The sequence below is a fragment of the Vicia villosa genome, linkage group LG1, assembly GCF_029867415.1.
Source record: "Vicia villosa cultivar HV-30 ecotype Madison, WI linkage group LG1, Vvil1.0, whole genome shotgun sequence".
In the NCBI taxonomy this organism is placed as follows: Eukaryota; Viridiplantae; Streptophyta; class Magnoliopsida; order Fabales; family Fabaceae; genus Vicia; species Vicia villosa.
The window spans coordinates 58,019,940-58,046,717 of NC_081180.1; the positions used below are offsets into that span (position 1 = coordinate 58,019,940).

At 41.9% G+C, this 26,778-nt stretch overlaps 1 protein-coding gene, 3 non-coding genes and 3 pseudogenes across 4 annotated transcripts; all 7 read right to left on the bottom strand.

Moving 5' to 3' along the window:
* Positions 1–6,914: 6,914 nt before the first annotated feature.
* On the bottom strand, positions 6,915–8,237 carry LOC131643513 (uncharacterized). Its single transcript, XM_058913757.1, has 2 exons — positions 8,026–8,237; positions 6,915–7,932 (listed from the first exon to the last, which is right to left on the bottom strand). The coding sequence occupies exons 1-2, from the start codon at positions 8,235–8,237 to the stop codon at positions 6,915–6,917; spliced, it is 1,230 nt and encodes a 409-aa protein (XP_058769740.1).
* Positions 8,238–15,585: 7,348 nt separating this feature from the next.
* Positions 15,586–15,679, bottom strand: LOC131645498 (small nucleolar RNA Z101). The gene has a single exon (XR_009297115.1). It is a non-coding gene; the product is annotated as a small nucleolar RNA Z101 (small nucleolar RNA).
* A 110-nt stretch (positions 15,680–15,789) lies between these two features.
* On the bottom strand, positions 15,790–15,866 carry LOC131645559 (small nucleolar RNA snoR14; annotated as a pseudogene).
* A 7,048-nt stretch (positions 15,867–22,914) lies between these two features.
* On the bottom strand, positions 22,915–23,016 carry LOC131645523 (small nucleolar RNA Z101; annotated as a pseudogene).
* Positions 23,017–24,688: 1,672 nt separating this feature from the next.
* LOC131645526 (small nucleolar RNA Z101) lies at positions 24,689–24,767 on the bottom strand (annotated as a pseudogene).
* A 1,746-nt stretch (positions 24,768–26,513) lies between these two features.
* LOC131645511 (small nucleolar RNA Z101) lies at positions 26,514–26,608 on the bottom strand. The gene has a single exon (XR_009297128.1). It is a non-coding gene; the product is annotated as a small nucleolar RNA Z101 (small nucleolar RNA).
* Positions 26,609–26,693: 85 nt separating this feature from the next.
* Positions 26,694–26,778, bottom strand: LOC131645544 (small nucleolar RNA snoR14). Its single transcript, XR_009297152.1, has one exon. It is a non-coding gene; the product is annotated as a small nucleolar RNA snoR14 (small nucleolar RNA).

Below are 26,778 nucleotides of genomic sequence, written 5' to 3' on the forward strand. Positions count from 1 at the left end.
GTCGGAGCTTTCTGGTCAAGAAGCTGTGACTATGATGATGCTCGGACTCCATGACCTTGGTGATGCCCGGCGGTATTGTTCCTCGTCTACCAGATGCGCTCGGAAGAATGATATGTGGGTTGGAACGAAAAAGTCGCGCGTGTCTGACACGCGCTGACGTGGCATAGGTAATGATGGCCTAGGGTCTAGGGGGCGGCGCTTGTCAGGGGGCACGATGTTTCGTCTTCCGAGCCTTTTTCCTATAAAAAAGGGGTGAGTCCCCACATTTAGGCGCTTTTCTCTCTCTGCTCACTTGCTCTGCTCCAGGCAGACGATCCCCGGAAGCAGTTGTTCGTCCTATCGTTCGTTGTGTTAACCGCCGTTCGCCGAAAAGTTCCTCCTAGCCATCGCCGTTATGTCTGCAAGTAAGTTCGCGAACCTCTTCGTTGTTTTATGCTTTTTCCGTAGGGTTTAGGGATCCTGCGATTTCTTACTTTCGCGGTCCTCGCCATCTATGTCGGCTGAGTTTTACGCCCAGTCGTTACTTCCTCCTCGGGTTATCTAGGCGATGCCCGGGGGTTAGTGTTAGTTTGTGGGATGGATGATGTCCGCGGTTGGGTCGTCGCGCCTGTTTAGATCCGACTTCCGTTGTGATGTCCCTTGTTATTTTCTCTTTGTGAGTCCTCGGCTGACGGGTGTCTGTCCTCGATGGGGGTTTAGCCGGGGGCTCTACTGCTCCTGCTCTACCCTTTCGCTTGCATTGCGGTGGAAGGGTGGATTTGGTGAACTGTCGAATTCACTTCTCCCTTCTGCGTGCAGGTGAATCTGATTCGAGTGCCAGTTCGGGGTCCAGTTCGGAATCTGACTCGTGGGCTAGTGGGTCGGAGGATACGACGGCGAGTAGCTCCGACGTTGAGATCGTCGAGATTCAAAATACGCCCTCCCCGGCCGTAGATGACCATGCTGATTCCCCTGGTTCGGATGCCGAGGGAGGGGTTTCTCCAATGCCTTTGTTTAGTTATGATTGTGTGGTTGCGCTCGACTGGGTAGCCGATGAACCTCTGACGGTCGTTTCTCGATACACCGAGTCTCTAGATGGGGCTTTCAAAGAAATTGAGGTTTTGGGAGAGGGCGAAGCGCCGAATTACGAGATAGGTTGCCCGTCCCCGGACGAGCGTATATGTTCTCGGTTTAACGGGGACAGTTTTGCGATGTATGAATATGTATTCAAAGAGCTCGGTTTCCGGTTGCCCTTCTCCGGCTTCCAGACTTTGATGATGGCGTTCCTTACTCTGGCGCTGTCCCAACTGCATCCGAATGCTTTTGCTTTTATGCGAGCATTCGAGATTGTCTGGGTATCGGCGCTACGACCGCTCTGTTCGGCAGGTGTTTCCGTGTCCAAAGGCAGACGGCAGACGGGCGGTATAGTTGGGTCTCGTTCAGAAATGCCGACAGAAAGCTTTTCGGGATGTACACCGACTCGGTGAAAGGTTTCAAGGACCGGTACTTCCTCGTCCGTCCGCGCAGCCAGGCGGCTTACTCTGCGGTGTCTGATATGGTAGTCGCGCGGGACGAAGCCGGGGAGTTAGAGAGGGACGAGGACGGGCAGGTAGTAAGGGAATTCTGCACGGCGTTCCCGTTCTTTTGGTGGAAGGACCACTTCTCGTCACCCCCGAAAAACTATGCTTGGGAAGATGGAGATCTGGACGAGCAGGATACAGAGTCGTACTCGGCCCTCTGTAAATACGTGGATGGTTTCACCTTGTCTCAGTGGGTGACGAAGAATGGGGATCCCGTTTTGGACGAGAATGGTGTACCGATTGTGGAGCCGCGGGCTATTAACACTAAGGCCCTGTTATCTTGTCGGACCCCTGAGGAGACTCGGGCGCTGTTAGGTCTATCTATTTACCTTGTTTTGCCTTTTCTGTTTGGTGTTCTTGCTAACCTGTTCGTTTTCCTCTTTTCAGATGCCATGCCGGAGAAAGAGGACAAGCTCCTGAAGATGACTAAGGATGCGAAGAGGATTCGTCAGAAGAAGGCTCGGGGAACTGGTGCTGGAGAGAATTCGGCCTCGGGTGAACTTGGATGAGAGGTCTCCCAAGAAGCCTCGTCATGAGCCGTCGAATCTGGGCTCCGAGCGTGGCTTCGTACTGCCTCCTTGCTACAAAGATGGGGGGTTATTTTGAAAAGTTTCCCCTGGTCACTTCTCCGGATGAAGCCCGCCGGGTCAGCGAGATGGATCCCCCGGCCCTCCAGAAGCAGCTGGCGAGCGATAGCGCCGCCGTGATAAGAGTTTTGGGGATGGCCCAAGTGTTGGCCAACGGTGGCTCGGGTTCGGCCGAGGCTCTGAGGAAGGCGGAGGCGGCTAGGAAGACTGCCGAGGACAAGGTGAAGACCATGGAGGCCGATCGTGAGAAGCTGAAGAAGAAAATTGATGCGGCTCTGAAGCAGAAGGACGAAGAGATTGCAACGGAGAAGAAGAAGCTTGCCGACCTTCAGCTTGAATGGGCTCCCTCGGCTGACGAGTTACCGGACGTGGCTGCTCTAAAGTCCAGGGCTGAGCTCGTGGAGAAGATAGACAGCCTGAAAATGAGCCTCGCCGACATGGCTGAAGCTGGGTTCGACCGTGCGGTTCATCAGCTGAAGTTTCTGAACCCTGGCTTGAAGGAGGATAACATTGGGCTTTCTTCGAAGATAGTGGATGGGGTTCTGGTGCCCGAATCTCCCGACGGCGAAGAATAGGTAGTTTTTGTCTTGGGTATACGTGCCTGTCTTCTTCGGCCTGCGTGCCAGTTTATGTTTGTTGGGCTATGCCCGGATTATTTTGGGGCCTGCGTGCCCGTCATTTTTTGTAACTTCTGGATATCGCCGGCCAATTTGGTCGGCCTTTAATATTACTCCTATGCTTTCATTGATTGGTGTTTTAAATGCTTTGTTATTGCATGTTCATTGATGTTTGATAACTGTGCTCGGGTTTTGCTTGTCCCGAGGAGATATTCTGATACTTAGAAATATTTTTGTATGTTTGTTGGGTTGGACTATGCTCGGCCTAGATTGTCTTCCGGGTGTGAGGGGTACAACCCGGTTGCGCAGAGCAGGTGTGCGCTATAAGCGAGTACGAGGCCGTGGTCGGGGCCAAGTGCTCGCGGCGTGAACGTTCCCATCGCGAGCTGGGGTTCTGCCTTTCAGGTACTGCCACGGTGGGTCTAGGTGTAGAGTTCCCCGTGCAGTCGGTCCTATTTCTCGGTAGATGGATCCAACGGTTGTTGTCATGGAGTGATCGCGCCCGTACCACGGCGCGAGTCCGTTCCCGGGGTGCTCCTCGCGTTGGGAGGGGACGACCGGGGTACATTGGTGCTTCTAGCTGTAATAACATCTGAGTTTCTCAGCGTTCCATGGTCGAGCAAGTCTTTCGCCGAGGAGGTTTTCGAGGTAATAAGCTCCGTTCTCAGTTTTATCGTAAACTCGGTATGGGCCTTCCCAGTTCGGGGCGAGTTTACCTTCGCGTGAGTCCTTCATGTTTCTGCGGAGTACCAAGGCGCCGACCTCGAACTCGCGCTTGATAACTTTGGTGTTGTGTCGAAGAGCTATCTGTTGTTTTAGCTTGGCTTCCCGGAGGGAAGATCCTGCTCGGATCTCTTCGACCAGGTCGAGTTCTTCCCTCATGGCTTCGTCGTTGAGCTCTTCCTCGAGGGGGGATTCTATCCGCCGAGAGGGTTCGCGGATTTCTACGGGGATCACGGCCTCGGTGCCGTAAGTTAGTCTGAATGGAGTTTCGCCGGTGCTCGAGTGAGGCGTTGTCCTATATGCCCAAAGTACACTGTGTAGTTCTTCGACCCAGGCTTTTTTACCTTCGCCGAGTCTCCTCCTAAGTCCTCGGAGGATGACTCGGTTGGCTGCCTCGGCTTGCCCGTTCGTCTGTGGATGCTCGACTGAAGTGAAGTGTTGTTTCGTGCCGAGCTTGGCCACAAACTCTTGGAATTTTTTGTCAGTGAATTGGGTGCCGTTGTCGGTGATGATGGCCTGAGGTACCCCGAACCGGGCGAGTATGTTTCGTTTGTAGAAACGGAGCACGTTTTGAGACGTGATCTTGGCGAGCGCTTCGGCTTCTATCCATTTCGTGAAGTAATCCACGGCGACCACTAGGTATTTGTTCTGGTATGACCCGACCGGGAAAGGCCCGAGGAGGTCCATTCCCCAGGTGGAGAAGGGTCAGGGCGAGGAGAGGGATTTAAGCTCGTTCGGGGGAGCCAGGTGCATGTCGGCGTGGCGTTGACACTTGTCGCATTTCTGGACATGTTTCTTGGCGTCTAACTGCATGGTCGGCCAGTAGTAACCGGCCCTGAGGGCCTTTCGTGCTAGTGATCGGCCGCCGAGGTGCTGACCGTTGATCCCTTCGTGAAGTTCTTGGAGTATTTCGAGCGCTTGAGAGGTGTCGACACATTTGAGGAGAGGAATGGAGAAGCCTCGTCGGTATAGTTTATTTTCGACGATGGTGTACGAGCAGGCTCGCCTTTTAATAGCTGAAGCTTCCTTTGGGTCGGCGGGAAGTTCGTCTTTCGTGAGAAAGTTGTATACCGGGGTCATCCAGCAATGGTCGTCCCCGATAGCAAATACTTGTGGAGTTTGGCCGTTTTTGCCTATGCTCGGCTTGGGCAAGATTTCCTGGATTACCGACTTGTTTCCACCCTTTTTCCTCGTGCTCGCGAGTTTGGATAATATGTCGGCGCGTGAGTTATGTTCCCGTGGAATATGCTCGACCTCCGCCTTGTCGAATCTTTTCATTTTTTCTTTGACGAGCATGAGATACTCGGCTAGTGTGTCGTTTTTGGCTTGGTAGTCGCCGCTGACTTGGGATGCGACGAGTTGGGAGTCGGTATAAATCATGACCACACGGGCACCCACGTCCTCGGCGAGGCGTAGGCCTGCTAGGAGAGCCTCGTATTCGGCCTGGTTGCTCGACGTGGTGAAAGATAAGACCAAGGATACTTCGATGACGAGCCCCTCGTCGTTTTCTAGGATAATTCCGGCTCCGCTTCTCGAGTTGCTCGAAGCGCCATCCACATAGATGGTCCACTTATTTTCGGTGGGAGTCCGGCAGTTGGAAATCGAGGTCATCTCGGCCACGAAATCGGCGAGCGCTTGAGCTTTCAGTGCCTTCCTACCCTCGTACTGTATGTCGAATTCGGAAAGCTCGAGGGACCATTTTAGCATCCTCCCGGCCATGTCTGGTCGGCTGAGGAGTTGCTTGATGGGTTGGTCTGTCCGGACGACGATGGTGTGAGCGAGGAAATAGTATCTCAGCCTCCTGGCGGCCGTTATTAGGGCCAACGCGACTTTCTCTATCTGCTGATATCGCACCTTGGGCCCTTGTAGGGCTTTGCTCGTGAAGTATACGGGCTTCTGTCCGTCTTCCGTTTCTCGAATTAGAGCCGCGCTGGCCGCCTCGTTCGAGACAGCTAGATAGAGATATAGGATCTCGTTGCCCTCTGGTCGGGATAAGACGGGCGGCTTGGAAAGTACCTGTTTGAGATGAGATAATGCTCGTTCGCACTCCTCGGACCATTCGAAGGTCGCTTCTTTCCGAAGTAACTTGAAAAATGGGAGGGCATGCTGGGCGGATTTTGCGACGAAGCGGGATAGTGCTGTGAGCATTCCGTTTAGTACTTGGATAGATTTTTTATTGTTAGGGGTAGGAAGTTCCGAGAACGCTTGGCATTTATCCGGGTTGGCTTATATTCCTCGCTCGGTTAGGTAGAATCCGAGGAACTTGCCCGCCCGTACTCCGAAGGTGCACTTCTCTGGGTTAAAACGCATCTTGCAGGATCTGGCCTCCTCGAACACCCGTTCAAGATGTGCCGTGTGGTCGGCGTCTTCTCTAGATTTGACGATCATGTCGTCCATATATACCTCGAGGGTGTCGCCGATCTCTCCTCGGAAAACCTTGTTCATCATCCGCTGGTATGTGGCTCCGGCGTTCTTGAGTCCGAAGGGCATTACGTTGTAGTAATAATTGTCCGACTCGGTCATGAACGTCGTGCACTGCTTGTCGCATCTCGCCATGGGGATTTGATTATATCCTGAATAAGCATCCATAAACGACAATAATTTATAGCCGGCCGAGTTGTCGACCAGCCTATCAATATTAGGCAATGGGTATGCATCTTTGGGGCATGCCCGGTTAACATCGGTATAATCAACACACATTCTCCATTTTCCAATAGATTTTTTGACTAGTACAACGTTTGAGAGCCAAGTTGAATACTTGGCCTCGGAAATAAAATTTGCCTCTAGGAGGTCTTTTACAGCTTTCTCGGCAGCCTCCGCTTTCTCGGGAGACTGCCGACGCCTACGTTGAACTACTGCTTTTGCGGTCGGATTGATGGAGAGTGTGTGGCAGGCGACCTCAGGGTCGAGTCCGGGCATCTCTGTTGTGCTCCAGGCGAACAAGTCGGCGTTGTTCCTCAGGCAAGCTATGAGCTGCTTCCTCGGCGTATCCGGGATGTTCTTGCCGATCTTCACAGCCTTGTCGGGGTTGTCACCCAGAGGAATGAGCTCGAAATCCCCGTCTGGAATGGGCCGGATAGGGTGAGCTGTCTTCGGCTGTGGCTCCTCGCCGTTCTTCAGCTCCTCTTCTGTGAACCGAGCGTCGAGGTCGACTGAGCTGACGTCTGTTGTCGTCTGCCGATCTTCAGGAGGGGATTTATCTTCAGCCCTTGGTTTTTTGTTGGAGCTGGAGGGTGGGGCGATCAGCTCCAGTCCCTTTACTGATGCGTCGAATATCCTCCTAGCAGCTTCGATGTCGGCATTGACAGTGACTACTCGTCCCCTCTTCGTATAGAACTTCATCTTCAGGTGAACGGTTGAGGGGACGGCAGTGAGTTCGGCCAGAGTGGGGCGCCCGATGATGCAGTTGTAGAGGGTCTTGCAGTTTATCACCAAGAACCGTGTCTTGACTTGCCTGGAAGCTTCCCCCTCCCGAAGGAGACTAGCAGTTCGACGTAACCCCACGGCTTTGTGGTTGTTCCGTTGAATCCTTGGAGGTCGGAGCCCACGTAAGGAGTGAGATGTGAGTCGTCCAGGTGTAAGGTTTGGAAGAGGTGGTTGTACATGATGTCGACCGAGCTTCCCTCGTCGACCAGGACCCGACGGACGTCGAAGTTCGCCATCCTTTCTCGCACGAGCAGTGGGATTGTGGCGTTCGGGGCGCCGCCAGGCAGCTCTTCCAGGTAGAAGGTGATCGGTTCTGACCTCCCTTTGAACCTCCTCAGGGTTGGGGTCAGGTCCGTGGTGGCGCTGATCAACTCGTCGAACTTCCTTTTCACTGAGCCGATTGTGAGGGAGCCAGGGTCCCCGCCGTTGGATATCAGCATTGCTGTTGGGAACCCTTCCCAGACGCTGAGGGCAGATGTCACTCCGACCGAGGGTATGAAGTCCTCTGGTCGGGTGACGGATAACGCCACCTGCAGCGGCCTGGCGTTCGGCGAATTACCCTCGTCGGAGCTCCGACGGTCATTCCTTCTGGGAGGGTCTCCTTTCCTTGTGTACTTAGAAAGGTGACCCTCTTTAATCAGCGTCTCGATGGCGTCCTTCAGGTGTATGCACTCGTCCGTCAGGTGCCCGTGGCTCTTCTGATACTTGCAGTATTTGGACTTGTCGGTTCCCGGCCGGGAGGGATTCGGCTTCGGGGGCCTGATGTTGGAGTTTCTGAGCTCGGTGTTTATGCACTCGGCCAGGATCTTCTCCCGTGAAACTTTCAGGGGGGTATAGTCGTTGAAGCGTCCTGCTGGCCCTCTGCGCTCCTTTGCGTCGCGGGACCTGTCGTCCCTCTTTCTCTCGTTTGCTCGGGGCGCGACAGACGGGTCTTGGCTCGAGCTCCGAGCAATACCATTTCCCCTTGATGCTTTGACTGCGGCCGCTTCGCCTTCCTCGAAGGAGATGAAAGCCTGCGCCCTTTTCAAGATGGCGTTCATAGATCACATTTTTTCAATCTTTATCGCTTTCCTGAATTCGCTGCCGGGGAGGAGCCCTCGCTCGAGGAGATACCTTTTCATGTAATCGGTCGTCTCTACTTGAACGGCCTCCTTGTTGAATCTGTCGAGGTAGTCTCGGAGAGGCTCGTTGGTCCCTTGGACCACAGCTTCGAGGTTTGCCTCTGATTTCTGACGGCGGGAAGCAGTGAGGTGGCTCAGGAAGAGTTCCTTGAGCTCGGCCCAAGACTTGATGGAGTTAGGAGGGAGATTCCTGTACCAGGTCATTGCTCCCTTCCGGAGCGTGGTCGGGAAGATCCGACATTTGATGGAGCCGTGGACGACGTGATACTCCATGACGGCCTCCAGGTTCCTAATGTGATCGTCGGGATCTGTGGTCCCGTCGTACGCATCCAAAGTCGGGGGTTTTTCCATTCCTCGGGGGAGGCGAGCCCTTCGGATGCTTTCGGACAAGGGGCTGCGGAATTCCTCCTCGTCGCTGGCGCTCGGAGAGATCGAGCGTGTGCTACGCCGGGCGGGTTCCTCCTTGCGAGGTTCCCTCCTTTTCCTGGCGAGCCTTCTTTCCTCTCTGTCGGGAGAAGGGCTCTCCTCCTCTGTGGGCTCAGGCCTCCGATTTTTCTTGCTCTTTCGCGGAGGGGAGCGCGAGTAGGACCTCTGGCGGCGGGATCTTTTCGGTGGAGATCGCGAGGAGGATGGCGAGCATCGGCGAGTCCTCCTAGGCAGGGAGCGCGAAGAGGAGGAACGCGGTCGACGGTGCCTCCGCGGGGTAGAACGATGACGATGCCTCTTCTCCAGTTTCTCAATCCGTTCGCCCTGGAGTCGGATGAGGCGGTTGGTCCGCTGCAGCTCTTTGAGAATGACGAGGGTCGCGGGGTCGGTCCCCCCACGGGCATCTGTAGCATCCTGAGTCTGCCCATGGTGAGTTCTTGGTCTCTCAAGGGAACGGGTGGAGGAGGAGGCAGTTTGCCCGTCCCTGGGGTCAGTCTCGTGTTGGACGCGAGCCAGCGGTTGTTCGGGCTGGGTTTGGATCAACTCGGTGTTCCGATCGTTCCGAGCTGTTTCCTCTCTGTTGTTCTGAGGTTGGAGCTGCTCGGTCTCGTCATTCTGAGCTTGCTCGACGTGCTGAGGAGGTGGCCTTCTGGCGGATTGGGGGGTCTCATGACCTGACCTTCCATTCCCCTCAGCAGAGCGCCGTCGCCCCCCCGTCGGTGCAGAGCCGGGGTGGATTCCTCGATCATCTCCGTGAGACGGAAAGGATCGGGGGTCGGGACGAGGACGGTGTTGTTGTTGTTGCCGGCCATGACGATCGAAGGATGGATTAGCTTTGATCTTTGTTTCTTTAAAGAAGGGGGAGCTTCTTCCCACAGACGGCGCCACTGATCGTACCTGATCAGAAGAGTCGTCAAGGCCTGCTCGGATGCTGGTCTTCGTGAAGTGAAGGGGGGTGTACCTGCAAGGTACTCCGATGCCAAAGTGAGTAGAGGAGCAAAGGAGAGCAAGTACAAGCTAAGGTTAGAAGTGAATTGAATACTTGACCCTCTAGTCAAAGAGGGTATTTATAGCCCCCAGCGCTGAGCCATGATCTCGCTATTGGGTTGGATTTCCAAGCCCAACTAGGAGACTGCCAGGTTTCCTGAGCGGAAATATCGGAGGTGCGTGTGTGCCCTCTGTCCTGGTTAACCGCTCCGAAGTTCAAGGGAGACGCGGTCTTTTAGGAGCCACGTGGAATCCGTATTATTCGGAGGGTTGAATATGAAGGAGCCCTGTGCGGAGCAGGGTCCTCGGCGGTGAAGATGCTCGGGGGAAGCCCTCCTCCCGAGCATCAGTCAGCTCGCGGGGAGCAGTCCTGCCGGGCGCCATGTGGTCCGGGGGAGCAGTTCTTGCCGAGCACGTCTAAGGTGGGCACCCTAGACACAGAGGTGGGCCACGGAGGAACCTGGGCCTCTGAGGTTTACTGGGCCGAAACCGTGTTGGGCCTAACCTTGGTCCAGTCCAGAACAGAAACCAATACTACAAACATTTATTTTATTTTTTTAATAACTATGAAGGCCAAGGCCCAAAAAGAAAACATCTACACAAGGGCTACATTATTGCCCAAAATCCCAGAATTATCATTATCCAATAGTTCTTTTAGAACCCTTGGAGCTTGATTATAAAAGCGATGTTATTCTCCCTATTACCAATCTTTGCTAAAGCATCAGCACAAGCATTTGCGCTCCTATAAACATGCAAAATAATCACCACTTCCATCTTGTTCATCTCCGTCAGAATATGTCGAAGAATAGAAATACAATCCATTTGCCTCACTATTCCTTTATTAATAGCTTCAACTACTTGTGAAGAATCCACATTAATTTCCCCCTAGTATATCCTAGTCTTTGAATTAGTTTTATTCCTTCAAAGAGTCCCCTTAGTTCTGCAAGTAGTGCATTTCCTCTTCCCACAAATTTGGAGAAACCACTTCTCCACTTTCCCTCATGATCCCTAATGATACCTCCACACCCCGCCACCATGTTAGAGTTGCTAGATCCATCCGTGTTGAGTTTGATAGTGTTATTGGTTGGAGGTTTTCACTCCCTACCTATCCGTCTTTGAGAATCATCACCAGCTGTATTATAAAGCGTTACAGCTTGCATATACTCTTCTTGCCTTTTCAGAATATGCATTATCGGGTTCAAAGCCCGCATATAATTTGTGTTGTGTTCTTCTTGATTTCTCCACGTCCATAATGCATGGCAAGCAATAATCATCCAAGTATTGCTCCACCCATTATTGTTGTGGCTACAGAAAGTGAGGTCGAGTGTAATCCAATCGGCAGCATTCGTGCTGAAGAATCAATCCCATTAGCAGCTCACTCAGAACCAAACTATGCCACACCTTCCTATTTTGTGGGCAGTCTCGCAAAGCATGAATGCGTGTCTCGCATCCAGCACCACATATCTTGCAGGCTGCACTTCCAATCCCTCGCCTGTTCTTGTTATGATTAGTGAGGATACGGTCGTGTTTGAACATCCACATGAAGGTTTTACACCGTTCAGGAACTGCAGCCTTCCATATTCTAAGCCAATCACCATCTGCTTTCGTGCTATCGAAGTTTGTTAGGCTATTATACATCTCCTTCACCGAGAACTTATTGTCGTTTGTACCTGCAAAACAGAAAATGTCAGCAAAGTCCCCTGGCTTTGGTGGCACACAGGCTGTTAATTTTTCAATCCAACAATATAGCCACTTTTCCAAGACATGAATATTCCAATTGCCCCTAGTATCCACCAAGTCGCTCACGTAAGCCCCACAAAGATCGTCTGGGATTGTCACATTATACTTATCCAAGCTAAATTCAGCGCCCAACCATTTAAGTGGATGGATTCAGTGACTTTGAATTTCCATACCATTAATGACTTTAATTATTTTTTATAATAGAGAAATTAAAACAGAAAATAAAAAGCAAAAGAAAAGAAAATGAGTGAGAGTGTGTCTGATGCCTCAAAAGCACCGGAACCTGGCCCATTATTTAGGATAAAGCTATGGGAGATCGGGTAACCTTACAATTTAGTACCCAAGAAATATAAAGAGTATAAATTCCCCACTTCAAACCAAATTAAACTAGTAACATGACTGTTGGGTAGCATTCTGCAATATCATTTACTGAACCCAAAATCAAATTTGAATGTGACAGTAGTAAACTTACCGAAAAACGACATCATATACATATATAGAAGAATGGTTTTCAAGCTGCAACTTAAAATTCCAATAGATGCATAACTCAATTGGAATATTGGGCTGCTGCGATGAAACCATAATAACAGAACAATAATTAAAGAGAGAAAAAAAATTAATCCATTCTTAGCGGCCTATAGCCGCCTAGCTAAAGAACAGCTTCCAAACAGATTAAATTGTTGGGCTCATGATGGGAGGAACATAGCAGACGTTACCGAAAGAAGTTGGTGAGAACAAGTTCATTTTCAGCAAATCAGGTGTCATTACCTCTTCGTCCTGATCAGAATTTTATCCAAAATATTCAGCTTCAAAGTATTGGTACCAGTTGTAAGAAGGAACAGTGATAATATTTGCAGTGGTTCTGGTAATATGGTCTGTGCTTTAGAGAAGATTGTGATAGTCAGGCTGTGGAGGCATGAACTGAGGTGCACAAGAGAGGGACTGAACAAGTTGTTTGAAGTTTACAGGATCCACTGTGTATACTTTGATAGGTGTTGGCGTTGGTGCTATTGGTGCTTTCTTCATTTTCTTTACTTGTGGCTTTCTTACTGAGTGAAGCCAAGAACGTTTGGACTGAAGAGGGTATTGATTATCTTTCATTGATCCATTTAGTTTCTTGGTGTTTTGGGATATGTATGAAGATTTACTAGATGAAGAATATGAACTAGAATATGACTCCATTCAGTTTCAGGTTTGTAATTAAAATAGGATGTTATACTTATCAGTATGTGTAGGTGAGTTTGAAGAAGTTATTATGATTCAAGAGACTAGATAGTTACTTACCCTTTTGTTGTGATATACATCAAGGAAATATATTTATAGATATTTTGCAGGTGAATGAGAAATAAACATGAAGGAAATATGAGTAATAATTAACGCACGTTGATGTGAATTTCAGCGACTTACGGCTTTGGTGTGAGTGAGGCAGCAGGATTGCGGAATGGATGGAAATGAAAATGTGAGAAGAAATTCCAAAATGGATTTTGTCTTTACCGTCGGCGGGTCGATGCATAGAATTTTCTTAATCTATTGTCGGATAGATATTAAAAAAAATTCCTCCAAATTTGTCTTTGTTCAAAAGGTCAGAAACATCTATTTATATAAAGTCAAATATGTCTATTTTTGTTTCAAATTTGGATGGAGATCAACTTCATGATGAATGAAAGATTGACGAAAGAGATGATAACATGAGCCTCTGCCACTTCCCACTTGTTGTATGATGTGTGTTATTAAGTGAGAAATAATAGTTGAGTATGAATATATCCACAAATAACAGTGCAACAGAGTTAGACTAGATATTATATGGTGAAAGATATTTAAAAATAGGTTGAATTGAGAATTGGAAGCTAACAACTTTAAACTAATTACCCAAAACTGATGAACCAGAGAAGTTGAACCCCATGCCACTTTGGGTAAAAAACCTACACCTTAACAACTCATCCAACTGCACCCTTTGCACCAAGCTTTATATAGTACTGTTTTCTATTCAATTGCAGTTTTCTTGAATCAGCATTCTGTTTCTAATATTTCGCTGACATGTACTTTGCATGGAAGTGCATTGTTAAAAACACAAATTATACGGTGTAAATTATACGGTGCCCTTATCGACACCAACATTGTTCCCAATCAAAAAATCTGAATAACCTTTACTTAACATCATCATTGTTATTTTGGAGCCACACATTCAAAGCTTGCATAGCCATAACTATTTTCCGGAGTTACATGAATGGTAGATTACAATTCTCCATCAATTTCATTCATTGAATATCCACAAGGATCAAAAGTAATATCACAAATGAATGCTTCGTTGTTGATTTCATTTATTTCGGTTAGCTCCGTCATTTCTTTTCCAACTGAGTGGCCATTCCCGTTCAGAAATAACGAGCATTTGTTAGTATGGAATAGACAATTATGCTTTGTAATACATGGAGTCACATTATCTCGTAAAGAAACAAAATATTTACTGCATGAATCTTTCTCTTTTTTAAGCTATGAGAAAATCATTATCTTCATCTGTGTTTAAATTCAAAATTTCTGCATAACCATTCTTTTCCTCTTCTGCTATCTAAATAGGCCTGAGAAATAATTAAAAACTTCATTCTTTATCTCCTGAACCCCTATCTATTGTGTTTCATCTACTTCTATACAGTTAATCTCATTAACTTTTCTTCTATTTAAGAGGCACATGTGAAAGAACCTTGAAGTTGCATCCTCCATCTCTAAACTATTTTGAGCATGATTTTTGCCACGCACCATCTAGCACCTGACCTGTTTTTGATTTGATCAACTACATCAATTAACTCCATAGCAGCCTATTTCCAACAGCAATTAATCAAAACCATGATCGCCATTGATTATTCTTATAAATCTCATTTAAAAAATTAGCGTACCCCCTTGGAATAACCAAAAAGATTTCAAAAAATCTTTTAAAAAATCAATCAACCTGAATCAATCCTTGAACTAGATCCAACTTTATTCATGAGTCCAAGTAATAAGTGAATGATTAAAATTAGAACACAATATCTTGCACAACAAACAGATTTAATGCCAATGAAGAGACAATAATAATAATGTAATCCAATCGCAAATCAAGTGATCAATGTTATGTAGCAATGACAAATTCATTCTAGTACGATGAAGTTTAGTAATACGGTCAATTTAGATTAGATGGATAAAAAAAACATAAAACAAAACACAAACAAATATCATAGACTTTTGGGACTATTTAATGCTTTTTCGAAATCCACTTTAAATATCAAGGCATCATCTACAAACTCTCATTTTCAATGAGTGTTCCATCTACCATCTATTGGCCTTTGGCGAATTGGGAATCAGACATAACTTTTAAATTCGCCACCTTCAATCTATTTGCATATACATTATTAAGACTTTCTAGATGCTAAAAAAGCATTATTAGCTCCACGCACCATTACGCCATTCGAATGAAATTCAACAATGAATATACGAAAATCTGCTTTAATTACATCCTAAAACTCATTAATAAAATTGAAATTTAGGCTATCTGAATGAAAGCACTTAAAACTCTCGGAATCCCAAACAACATTTCTTATTTCCTCCTCTCTAAGTTCAGCTATGAGAACATCATTTTCTTCATCTCTAATGCGTTTAAGTAGAAAATTCTGCATAATTGGTCTTTCCTCTTTTTTTTCCAAATAGTTGATTAATTTTTTTAACATTTTCAATCCTTCCACACAGATTTGCTAAATGATTTTCACTCCATTCTTTGAGATGATTCTCAATCAACTTCAATATTTTTCATGGACAATGATCTAAAAGTCCTTCATCCAAACACCATTGCAAACATTCTGGTCATTTGACTGATTAAATCTCCTGCCAATACAGCTAGCTCCCAGTGGATCCATCTAATTTTGACCATGTGAACTTCTGCCAATTAACAGTAAATCTGTTAGTTCTGCTTTAGATAAAAACTTCTTAAAGTAACATCTAGCCCCTTCTTGTTAATTTCTCTCCAACTCCTTTACATTCATATTCTGAATTTATCACATTGGAATCTCCCATTACGAACCATCTAGCTCCAGTTTTTCTTTACTACATAGCAGCCTTTTTCCACCTGCAATTAATGCAAATCAATTAATCCAAAAATGATCAATCCTGCTTAGTCTTATAAATGTCATTTTACTTTGGCAAGCAACGTGAATCAATCCTAGACCGAGATTCAACTTTGTCAGTAAGTCCAAGTAATAAGTGAATGATTAAAATTAGAACAAAATATATCTTGCACAACCAATGGATTAAATGCCAATAAAGGTAGCAATGACCAATTCAATCTAGTACGATGATAAGTTTAATGATACGGTCAATTTAGACAAGATGGATAAAAAAAACAGAAAACATAACACATCAACAAATATAGACTTTTCGGCATCAGTTCTCCAAGGTGTTATTAACATCAATGAAACTCAGATGCAAATTACCCATTAAAACAGTTTCAGATTCATCATCTGCCCAATTCTACAAAATTCTCATAACAATTCAAAAACCATAAATAATTTACAACGTTACATCACAAAATTAAGAAACTCAAGAACTAAAAAAAATCAAGCAAGAGGGAAATATGAAAACTATCAGAACCTGTCGGGATTAATTAATTAGATCAAAGAATATCAGTGGATTCACAGACAACATCATATTTCTTGTCTTTTCCCTCTATGTACCTATCACTTGTCAACTCTGCAACATAGACCAACTATAATCTCATGTCACCTTAAAATCATTCTAACATAAGCTTTACCCTTAACAGAACCAAATATAGATTTTAGAAAAAGAAGAGGTTTTCAACACAATTTTCATTTTGAAAAACAATAACAGAAACCTCTCTTTTTTTCCCTTCCGCTATCCAATAAACCCCAAAATTGAATTATGTATTATTGTAGATACATTCAGCCACCGAAAGACTGCGTACCGAACTTCCGCGCTGATTTTTGGACAAGCAAAGAAAATGTGAGAAACAGTATCTTCTTTTCTGCATCCGAACGAACACGCAACTTTAGATCCATTCAAAACCCCCTCTTTACCAAGTTGTCTTTTGTAGGGACTTTATTTTGCCATATTCTCTAAACCAGTGTAAATACATTAAGCGGGATCAGATTACTCCACGCAGCTGCAAAACTCCTCATATCATCTCTTGTGCTTTCCATCATATATTGAGGAACAAGCTTCCTTTACCGAATAAGATATTTACCCCAATTCCACTTATCTTCTGAATCGTCCTTCAACACAATTCTTTGAGCTTACTTTCCTCTTTATTCAAGGTTCTTTTCAACCTTATGTTCCATGTCACGTCTTCTACATCTTTCACCACATGAAGCCTTTTTGTTCTCGATTAAACCAAACAGTCCCACATATCTGTTCTTCTAGATTATTCCTTTTATCAAAGAATCGGTCCAGAAATGCGATTCAGCTCCACTTCCTAATTTCATTCACAACCTTTCAAAGAGCCAATATAATTTAATGTCCCACAACCCACTTTCTACTTTTTTATATGTCCTGCCACAAACTTTGTTTCTTTGTAAGTAATCTCTCCATTCCCACTTTCCTAATAGTGCTAGGTTGAACACCCTTTCTCTCTTATCTAGCATACCTTTTTCCGATTAACCCAACTCATTTTTATGCTTTCATAAGACTTGCTGGGTCTTTGTTGAATTGCTTCCCAGTCTGTATGATATTCCAATATCCCTAAGACCAGTAATCTTGCTTTCATATGATCTTTTTAGTTTTGTAGTCGCCCAAAACAGTACCATAATCGCCGAAGCTATCCAGGTCCATGTTTCTCGAATATACCGGCTTGTTTCATCATGGGCAAACTTTCCTGCTCGGTTACGATTCCTGGAAATCTGCTACTATTTTCAAGAGCAACTGAACTGAAGCTATTGTAATTGGTACACATGATTCACCTCAACCACCTTAACTTCCACATCCGGTTTGGAACATAGGATGGCACGCTTCCATTTATATTCAAGAAGCAGAAGCAAAAGAAATGCTGACCTGTCATTGTTATTTTCAACTCTTTTACGATGACATTAGAGCTTGACTTGTCATCTCCAATCATTGCAATCATGATTTCTCCTCCCATGAAACTCGATATGTAGTAGTTGTGATCACGGATGCTTACTGCAAACATTTAAAAGTAGTAATCAAACATCATAACCATGTCATACAAATAGCATATCAGTTCACCCAAATGACCCACTATCCTGGTAGAAACAACCTTCAACATATAATGTGACAAAACAGCAGGAACCAAGGATGAATCTAGTGTGATTATTATCAATCACCTGTAGAGTAAGCCCCTAAACAACTATAATCTCCATTATATTTGTACATTAATAGTTTATTTATCTTGTCTATAAAGACAAGAATTCGTGGACACTTTAGTTAATATACAGCAGTCGGCTGTGATTTTAGGAAGTTAAAAAGGTAAGAGTTACTAATCTTTCGGGCTTGTAATGAGCATGTCAATTTGTTTCACCACCAGGGTCAATTTGTTAAGGAATTTTGATAGCATTAGATGTCACTACCTTCTGGTTGTCCCTCTACTGCGACCTTTGCTAAAACAGGCAGATCTACCAGCATCAAATTGACAACACTTGGCAGGTAGATGCTGAGATGAATAGAGACATGAGATATTTGATTTGATTTCTCAGCCATCCTGTTAGTGTCATCCTCAATTTCTTTTCAAATCATAGCATCCCAACAATTTTCATCTTCCAACATATAGATAACACATATACATTGTAAGTTGAGTTATATGACATTAGATCATCAAACAAAGTGTTGTAAACAAACAATAGTTAATCATACTTGGTCAATAGAATGTGTGAGAAATACTTATCTTCCAAATGGGGGTATCAACAGTATTAACATGGTGATTCATGTCTCACCTCCACTCACCGATCTGCCCTAACAAACTCTATCGTCGACATCAGCATCACATTAGCACTATGGTTCTCATTGTGAGCCGATTTCATCCTGATCTGGGAGCTATGAGTGACGCAAGACATTCACAGCAGCTCTATGCAACTGCACATTCTACAAACACAGAATTTTGTCCATCCAATTCATCTATAATTATCAGAATTCGCAAACTGACTAAATTATACGATGCAAATTATATGCCAGATAACTGAAACTTTGACGGAGATTTCTCTCAAAAGCTGTTTCAACATACTCAATAAGTGAACCAAATTCATTTAATATCCATCTTCTCTACCATTAATCACATGTGCAGGTAACCATGGCAAAATCAAAATCCATTACAAACAACAAAAAATAATCACATTTTGCCGAGTATTGGAGATTGTGAGTCCTTCCGATTTATAGTCACACCCTGTGTTGAGCTTCCAAGTTGCATCATCTTGTTTAAACCAGTCGCGACATGGTTCATCGAACAGGTGGCAATGTTCTCGAATCTCTATTTGGATCTGGAAGAGGACAGGAAAAATACAATGACAATAGATTCAATATAGCCCCTACTTTACTTCAAGCATATGGGGAGCCGACCCTGAATGGATCTGAAACTAATGGTCGAAACACGAGATTTATCGATAACTAAATCACATGAATTAGGAGACTTGTATAAGTGCATTTAAGTAAACAAATTTCTTACAATATAGGAAATTGCCAAAATAAACATCAAGGGACAGTTATTATGCTAAATACTTAGATAGTAACTCTACTATCTTATAATTTTCTTCATATTAGCACTATTGATTACACATTCAAATTACACGCTTAGGATTTTAGTTTTCTTCTCGGCAGAGACATTATACAGCTAGCAACTCACAAGACATCACTGTCACACAACACACACCTATTCGCAATTCACCATACATCATCTTATATCCCAACTTTTAATTCTCACTCATTATCACATATGTATCTATCACTCGTCAACTTTGCAACATTAGATAACTACAGTCTCATGTCACCTTAAAATACAATTGCCATATAATTTTACAAGAAAACCAATCAAATGAAACGAATAATTCTACATTCTCAGTCTATTCTTTGGAAAAATCGGGTAAGGATAACTTGAAATTATTCTCACATAAGCTTTACCCAAAACAGAACCAAATTTAGATTTTAGAAAAAGAGGAGGGTTTTCAACACAATTTTCACTTTGAAAACAACAACACAAACCCGACAGCTTAAGAGCACAAATACTCACTTTTAACCCTTTTTCTTCAACCTCTAACCAACCAAACCATATCCAATCATATTCTAACATACTCAAACGTTTCAACATTTCTTACAGTAATTTCATCATCATACAAGGATATATGTACTATGTTTTCATCACTTCCTAACCTCATTAATTTCTAACCATAACAACCAAACTCATGTAATCAACATGTCATGACAACAAGAAACAACAACCACAATATAGTTTCATCACATGTTCACACAACATCAACTTCATGGATTACTAACAATAGCATAAGACATAGCAAAAATCATTTTTCAATCCCACGACCCACTTTCTAACTTTTTTAAGTCCTGCCACCAATCCGACCCCATTCTCTCAATTTTACTCACTCTACCAATGATTCCACCATATTTACTTTTTAAAATCTTAACCCACAAACTTTGTTTCTTTGTAAGTAATCTCCATTCCCACTTTCCTAATAATGCTAGGTTAAACACCCTTGAATTTTTATACCTAGATCCCCCCTTCTTCTCTTTCCTAGCATACCTTTTCCAATTAACCCCAACTTATTTTTCTGCTTTCCAATCCTCCACCCCATAAGAAATTTTTAAGAAGATTCAAGATTAGAAATAATACCTGACGAGGCTTTAGAAGGATGACTCGACCACGTAAAGATAAGCGCTGATTATGCCACTTGGACAATTTTCCTTGCACTATATTTATCACTAATTTCCAGAACTTTTCTTCTATGATTACAACAACCAGAAGAAATATCCTAGTATTTGAATATAATAGTTCCAACCTTACAATTTAACAGATTTGCTGCTTCGTCTAACTAATATTGTGGAAAATTGACTCCAACAAGAAGACTGAAAATTTATTTTAAGACCAGATATTAACTCATAACTATAGATTTGCCTTCATTTCATGGCCCTCGTGTTTTGCCAACTTTTTCCTACAATTAAAATATCTTTTGCTTACTGCATATGCGAGAAGTGAACATCTCCTCTATCGAACTAATAACACTGAAAACTGAGAAAAGGCGATAGAGGGTCATCACCTTGGATAGACCTTTACCAACTTCGATTTCTTTTGCATTGACCAACACTAAAATAGTGGATGTTCAAAGACACTCTGAAATCCAGCCTCTCCATTTAACGTTGAATCCATTAAAGTCCAAATATTTACGGTCCACAAAATCATATACTTTTTCATTTGCTATGAGTATTCCATCTACCATCTGTCGATCCTCTAAGAACGCAAATTGCAAATCAAAGATAACTTTTTTAGCCACATGCTGCTAATTAAAGATATCGATCGACCTAAAATCTAATTAGAGATATCGACCTAAGATAGTTTAGCTTCACCGAATTCTCAATCTTTGGAATCAATGCTAAAAAAATATTATTAGCTCCACACTATTTACCATTACAATGAAATTCAGCAATGAATATGTAAAAAAAGTACGCTTTAATCACATCCCAAAATTACTTAATAAACTTGAAATTTATGTTATTCGGGCTAGGATTCTTCAAACTTTCACAATCCCAACAAAAACTTCTTATCTCCTCCTCTCTAAATTCAGCTCTGACAATGTCATTAATGCCAATGAAGAGACAATAATATTATAATTCTATCGCAAATCAAGTGATTCATCCATGTAGCAATGACCAATTCACTCCATCCTTGAATTTTCAGAGATTCCCATTTTTCTTCCTCTAATGTATGATCTCCTTCCAACTCACTCCAACATTTGAGTACACAACGGTTTCGGTGTCAAATACTAGTTTTCTCACAAGTTAGAAATGGAAAGTGATATGAGTCCTTCATCCAAACACCATTGCAAATATTCTGGCCATTTTATCTATCCATCCCTCAGAAAATATGAATCTATCAATATAGCACATTGTTCATCATCTAATTTTGATCATGTAAATCTTCAGCCAACTAATAGTAGATCTATTAGTTCTGCTTGAGATAAAAACTTCACAAAGTCTAACATCTAAGCATTCTTGTTGTTTCTCAAACTCCTTTGCATTCTCATTCTAACTTAATCGCATTAATCCCCCATTACGCACCATCTAGCGCCTATTTTTATTCGATCAACTCCATCAATATACTCTATAATAGCCTTTTTCTACCCGCAATTAATCCAAATCAATTAATCCAAACCATGATCACCCGGATTAGTCTTATAAATCTCATTTTAAGTGATTTAACTTTTTTAACAAATTAACAAATCCCCTTGGAATAACCAAAAAGATTTTAAAATATGTTCTAAAAATTCAATCAACCTGAATCAATCCTAGAACTAGATCCAACTTTGTCCGTGAGTCCAAATAATAAGTGAATGATTAGAATTATAACACAATATCTTGTGCTACCAATAATGCCAATGAAGAGACAATAATATAATTATATTGCAAATCAAATAACCCATGTAGCAATGACAAATTCATTATAGTATAATGATAATTTTAATGCTTCGATAATTTAAGATTAGATGGATTTAAAAAAACAAAAAACACTTAGGGGCATCAGTTCTCCAAGGAGATATTAACATCAACGAAATTCAGCAATGAATATGTGAAAGTATGCCTTAATCACATTCCAAAACTACTCAATAAACTTAATTGATGTTATTCTGGTCAAGATAAATGTCACAGTCCCAACCAACCTTTCTTAATTCTCCCTCTCTAAATTCAACTATGAGAATGTCATCATCTCATTTTTTATGAGTTTTATAAATCTCTTTTGACTTTGGCCAGCAATTTAACTTTATTAACAAATTATAACATATCCAACATTTTCTCACGGTTTAGAAATGGACCTCAATTTTTCGAGAATTAGAATTGGACAGTGGCTTTTATCCAAACACAATTGCAAACATTCTGGCCATTTGACTAACCATCCCTTTGAAAATATGAATCTGTCAACACAACTCATTGTTAAGCCATCTAAGTTGGACCATGTGAATCTTTTGCAAATTAACAAGAAATCTATCAGTTCTACTTCTGATAAAACCTTCTCAAAGTCTAAAATATAGACCCTTCTCGTTTCTCCAAGTCCTTTGCATTCCCATTGTAACATCTGTTTTTCAATCAGCTCCCTCAATTTACTCCATAGCATATGTTTTCAAACAACAATTAATCCAAACCATGATCATCCTTGATTAGTCTTAAAAACCTCATTTACTTTGGCCAACTATTTAACTTTATTAACAAATTAATATATCCAATAGGAATAACCAAAAAGATTATAAAAAATCAAGAATCAAACCTCAACCAACCAATATCCACCTTTGTCCGATAGTCCAAATAATAAGTGAATGTTTAAAATTATAGAACACAATATCTTGCACAACCAATGGATTTAATGCCAAAGAAGGGACAATAATTATATAATTCTACCGCAAATCTAGTGATCCATGTAGCAATGACCAATTCATTCTTGTACGATGATAATTTCTATGGACATTCATTTTAGATTAGATGGATCGAAAAAACAGAAAATAAAACACATACACAAATATCATAGAATTTAGGGCATCTGTTTTCCAAAATTCCAAGGTGATATTAACATCAATAAAATTCATATGCAAATTACTCATTTACAGCATTTCAGATTCATCATCTGCCCAATTCTCATAACAATTCAAAAACCATAAATAATGGATTCCACAAATCGAGAAATCAAGAAATCAAGCAAGAGAGAGAGATATGAAAGCGATCAGAACCTGTCGGGAATCATGAGGCACATGTGAAAGAACTTTGAATTTGCATCATCCATCTCTAAACTATTTTGAGCGTGATTTTCGCAACGAAACATCTAGCACCTGACCTGTTTTGATTTGATCAACTCCATCAGTTAACTCTATTGCAGCCTATTTCCAACAGCAATTATCATAGACTTTTGTCAATTTAGATTAGATGAATAAAAAAACAGAAAACAAAACACGTAAACAAATATCATAGACTTTGATGACTATTTAATGTTTTTTCGAAATCCACCATAAACATCGAGGCTTCTCTTTTCCTCCTATTTGCATCACTTGCAAACTCATTTTTCGATGAGTATTCCATCTACCATCTTTATATCCGCCACCTTCAATCTATTTGCATATAACATTACAAAGACTTTCTAGATGCTGCCAGTTAAAGATATTGATCTAGCTTCACTAGATTCTTTATCTTTGGAATGAATACTAAAAAAACATTATTACCTCCACGCACTATTATATCATTCGAATGAAATTCAGAAATGAATATATGAAAGTCTGCTTTAATTACATCCTAAAACTCATTAATAAAACTGAAATTTATGCAATCCGAATCAAGGCACTTTGAACTCTCCGAACCCCAAACAACATTTCTTATTTCCTCCTCTCTAAGTTCAGCTATGAGAACATCATTTTCTTCATCTCTAATGCGTTTAAGTAGAAAATTCTGCTTTATTGGTTTTTCCTCTTTTTGTCTCTAGATAGACTTAAGAACTAATTGAAAACTTCATCCTTTATCTTCTAAACCACTTTCTGTTTTGTTCCATCTACTTCTATACAACTAATCTCGTTAACTTTTCTTCTATTTAACCAGTGCAATATTTTTCATGGACAATGATCTAAGAGTCCTTCATCCAAACACCATTGCAAACATTCTGGCCATTTGACTAATTAAATCTCCTACCAATACAGCTCCCTGTGGAACCATCTAATTTTGACCATGTGAACTTCTGCCAATTAAGAGTAAATCTATTAGTTCTACTTTAGATAAAAAATAAAAAAAAACTTCTTAAATTAGTTCTGCTTTAGATAAAAACTTCTTAAAGTAACATCTAGCCCCTTCTTGTTTCTCCAACTCCTTTACATTCCTATTCTGAATTTATCACATTGGAATCTCCCATAACGAACCATCTAGCTCCTGTTTTTCTTTACTACATAGCAGCCTTTCTCCACCGGCAATTAATGCAAAACAATTAATCCAAACCATGATCAATCCTGATAAATTTCATTATACTTTGGCAAGCAATTGAACGTAGCAGCATAGAATAACCAAAGAGATTTTAAAAAATCAACCAACGTGAGTCCAAGTAATAAGTGAATGATTAAAATTAGAACACAATATATCTTGCATAAACCAATGGATTCAAAGTCAATGAAGGGACAATAATTATTTAATTCTATCGCAAATGAAGTGATCTAGGTAGCAATGACCAATTCAATCTAGTACAATGATAAGTTTAATGATACAGTCAATTTAGACTAGATGGATCCAAAAAAAAAAAAACAAAAAACAAAACACATGAACAAATATAGACTTTTCAGCATCAGTTCTCCAAGGTGTTATTAACATCAATGAAATTCATATGCAAATTACCCATTAACACAAGTGCCCATTCTTATATCTCATAACAATTCAAAAACCATAAATAATTGATAAAATTACCTCCAAAATTGAGAAACTCGAGAAAGGGAAAAAATAGGAACACATCCTCTTGGCAACTTTTTCCTACAATTAAAATATAATTCACGTTAGTAAAGCATATGCAAGAAATGAACATCTCCTCTGCCAACTTTTTCCCAAAATTAAAGTATCAATATGCGACAAGTGAACATCTCCTATGCCAAATTTTTCCCACGATTAAAATATCATTCCACAATTAAAGTATCATTCGCGTAAAGCATGTGAAGTGAACATCTCTTCTGCCAACTCTTTACCACAATTAAAGTATCATCCGCGTACAACATATGCGACAAGTGAACATCTCGTATGCCAACTTTTTCCCACAATCAAAACATCAACCCACAATTAAAGTATCATTCGCGTACCCTCTGCCAACTTTTCCCACATTTAAAGTATCAATATGCGACAAGTGAACATCTCTTCTACCAACGTTTTCCCACAATTAAAGTATCATTCCACAATTGAAGTATCTTTCGCATACAACATATGCGACAAGTGAACATCTCGTATGCCAACTTTTTCCCACAATCAAAACATCAATCTACAATTAAAATATCATTCGCGTACAACATATGCGATAAGTTAACATCTCCTCTGCCAACTTTTTCCCACATTTAAAGTATCAATATGCGACGAGTGAACATCTCGTATGCCAAATTTTTCCCACAATTAAAATATCATTCCACAGTTAAAATATCATTCGCGGACGGCATATGCGACAAGTGAACATCTCGTATGCCAACTTTTTCCCACAATTAAAATATCATTCCACAGTTAAAATATCATTCGCGGACGGCATATGCGACAAGTGAACATCTCGTATGCCAACTTTTTCCCACAATTAAAATATCATTCTATAATTAAAGTATCATTTGCGCACAACATATGCAACAAGTGAACATCTTTTCCAAACTAATAACCCTCAAAAAAATAGGAAAACACAACCTTTACCAACTTCGAATTTTTTTGTGAGGCTTACAATGACCAACACTTATATAGTAGATGTTCGAAGACACTCCAAAATCAAGCTTCTCAATTTAACATTGAATCCCAAAGTCCAAATATTTATCGTTCTCAAAGTCATACAAGTCATGATTTTTTAAAATCCACTTTAAACATCAATGTTTCTTATCATTTACTAACTCATTTGCTATGAGTATTCCATCTACCATCTGTCAGTTCTCTAAAATCGCAAATTGCAAATCAGAGATAACTTTTTCGCAAATTGCAAATCAGAGATAACTTTTTTATCCACATGCTGCTAGTTAGATATCAACCTAAAATAGTTTAGCTTCATCGAATTCTGAATCTTTGGAATCAAAGATAAAAAAGCATTATTATTCGGGTCAGGATGTGAAAGTACGCTTTAATTACATCCCAAAACTACTTAGACTTGAAATTTATGTTATTCAGGTCAGGATTCTTTGAACTCTTGCAATCACAACCAACATTTCTTATTTCCTTCTCTCTAAATTCAACTATGACAATGTCATTAATGCCAACGAAAGGACAATAATAATATCATTCTATAGCAACTCGAGTGATCCATCCATGTAGCAATGACCAATTCATTCTAGTACGATGATAATTTTAATGCTAAGGTCATTTTAGATTAGATGGATCCAAAAAACAGAGAACAAAACACAGAAACAAACGTACAAAAATAAAAATAGATAGAATTTAGGGCATCAGTTCTCCAAAGTGATATTAACATCAATGAAATTCAGATGCAAATTTACCCATTTACACTATTTCAAACTCATCATCTGCCCAATTCTGATAACAGTTCAAAAACCATAAAATAATTGATTCAACAAATCGAGAAAATCAAGAAATAAAGAAAGAGAGGGAGATATGAAAGCGATCAAAACCTGTCGGGATTCATGAATAACATCAAAGAATATCAGCGGATTGACAGACATATGAATTTCTATCATCACTTCGC

Excerpts from the sequence above, each read along its gene's own strand:
- LOC131643513 (XM_058913757.1), bottom strand. The coding sequence starts at position 8,237 with ATGACCTGGTACAGGAATCTCCCTCCTAACTCCATCAAGTCTTGGGCC. Across the intron at positions 7,933-8,025 it reads ACGACCGATTACATGAAAAG|GGCGCAGGCTTTCATCTCCT; the intron begins GTATCTCCTCGA and ends CATCTTGAAAAG.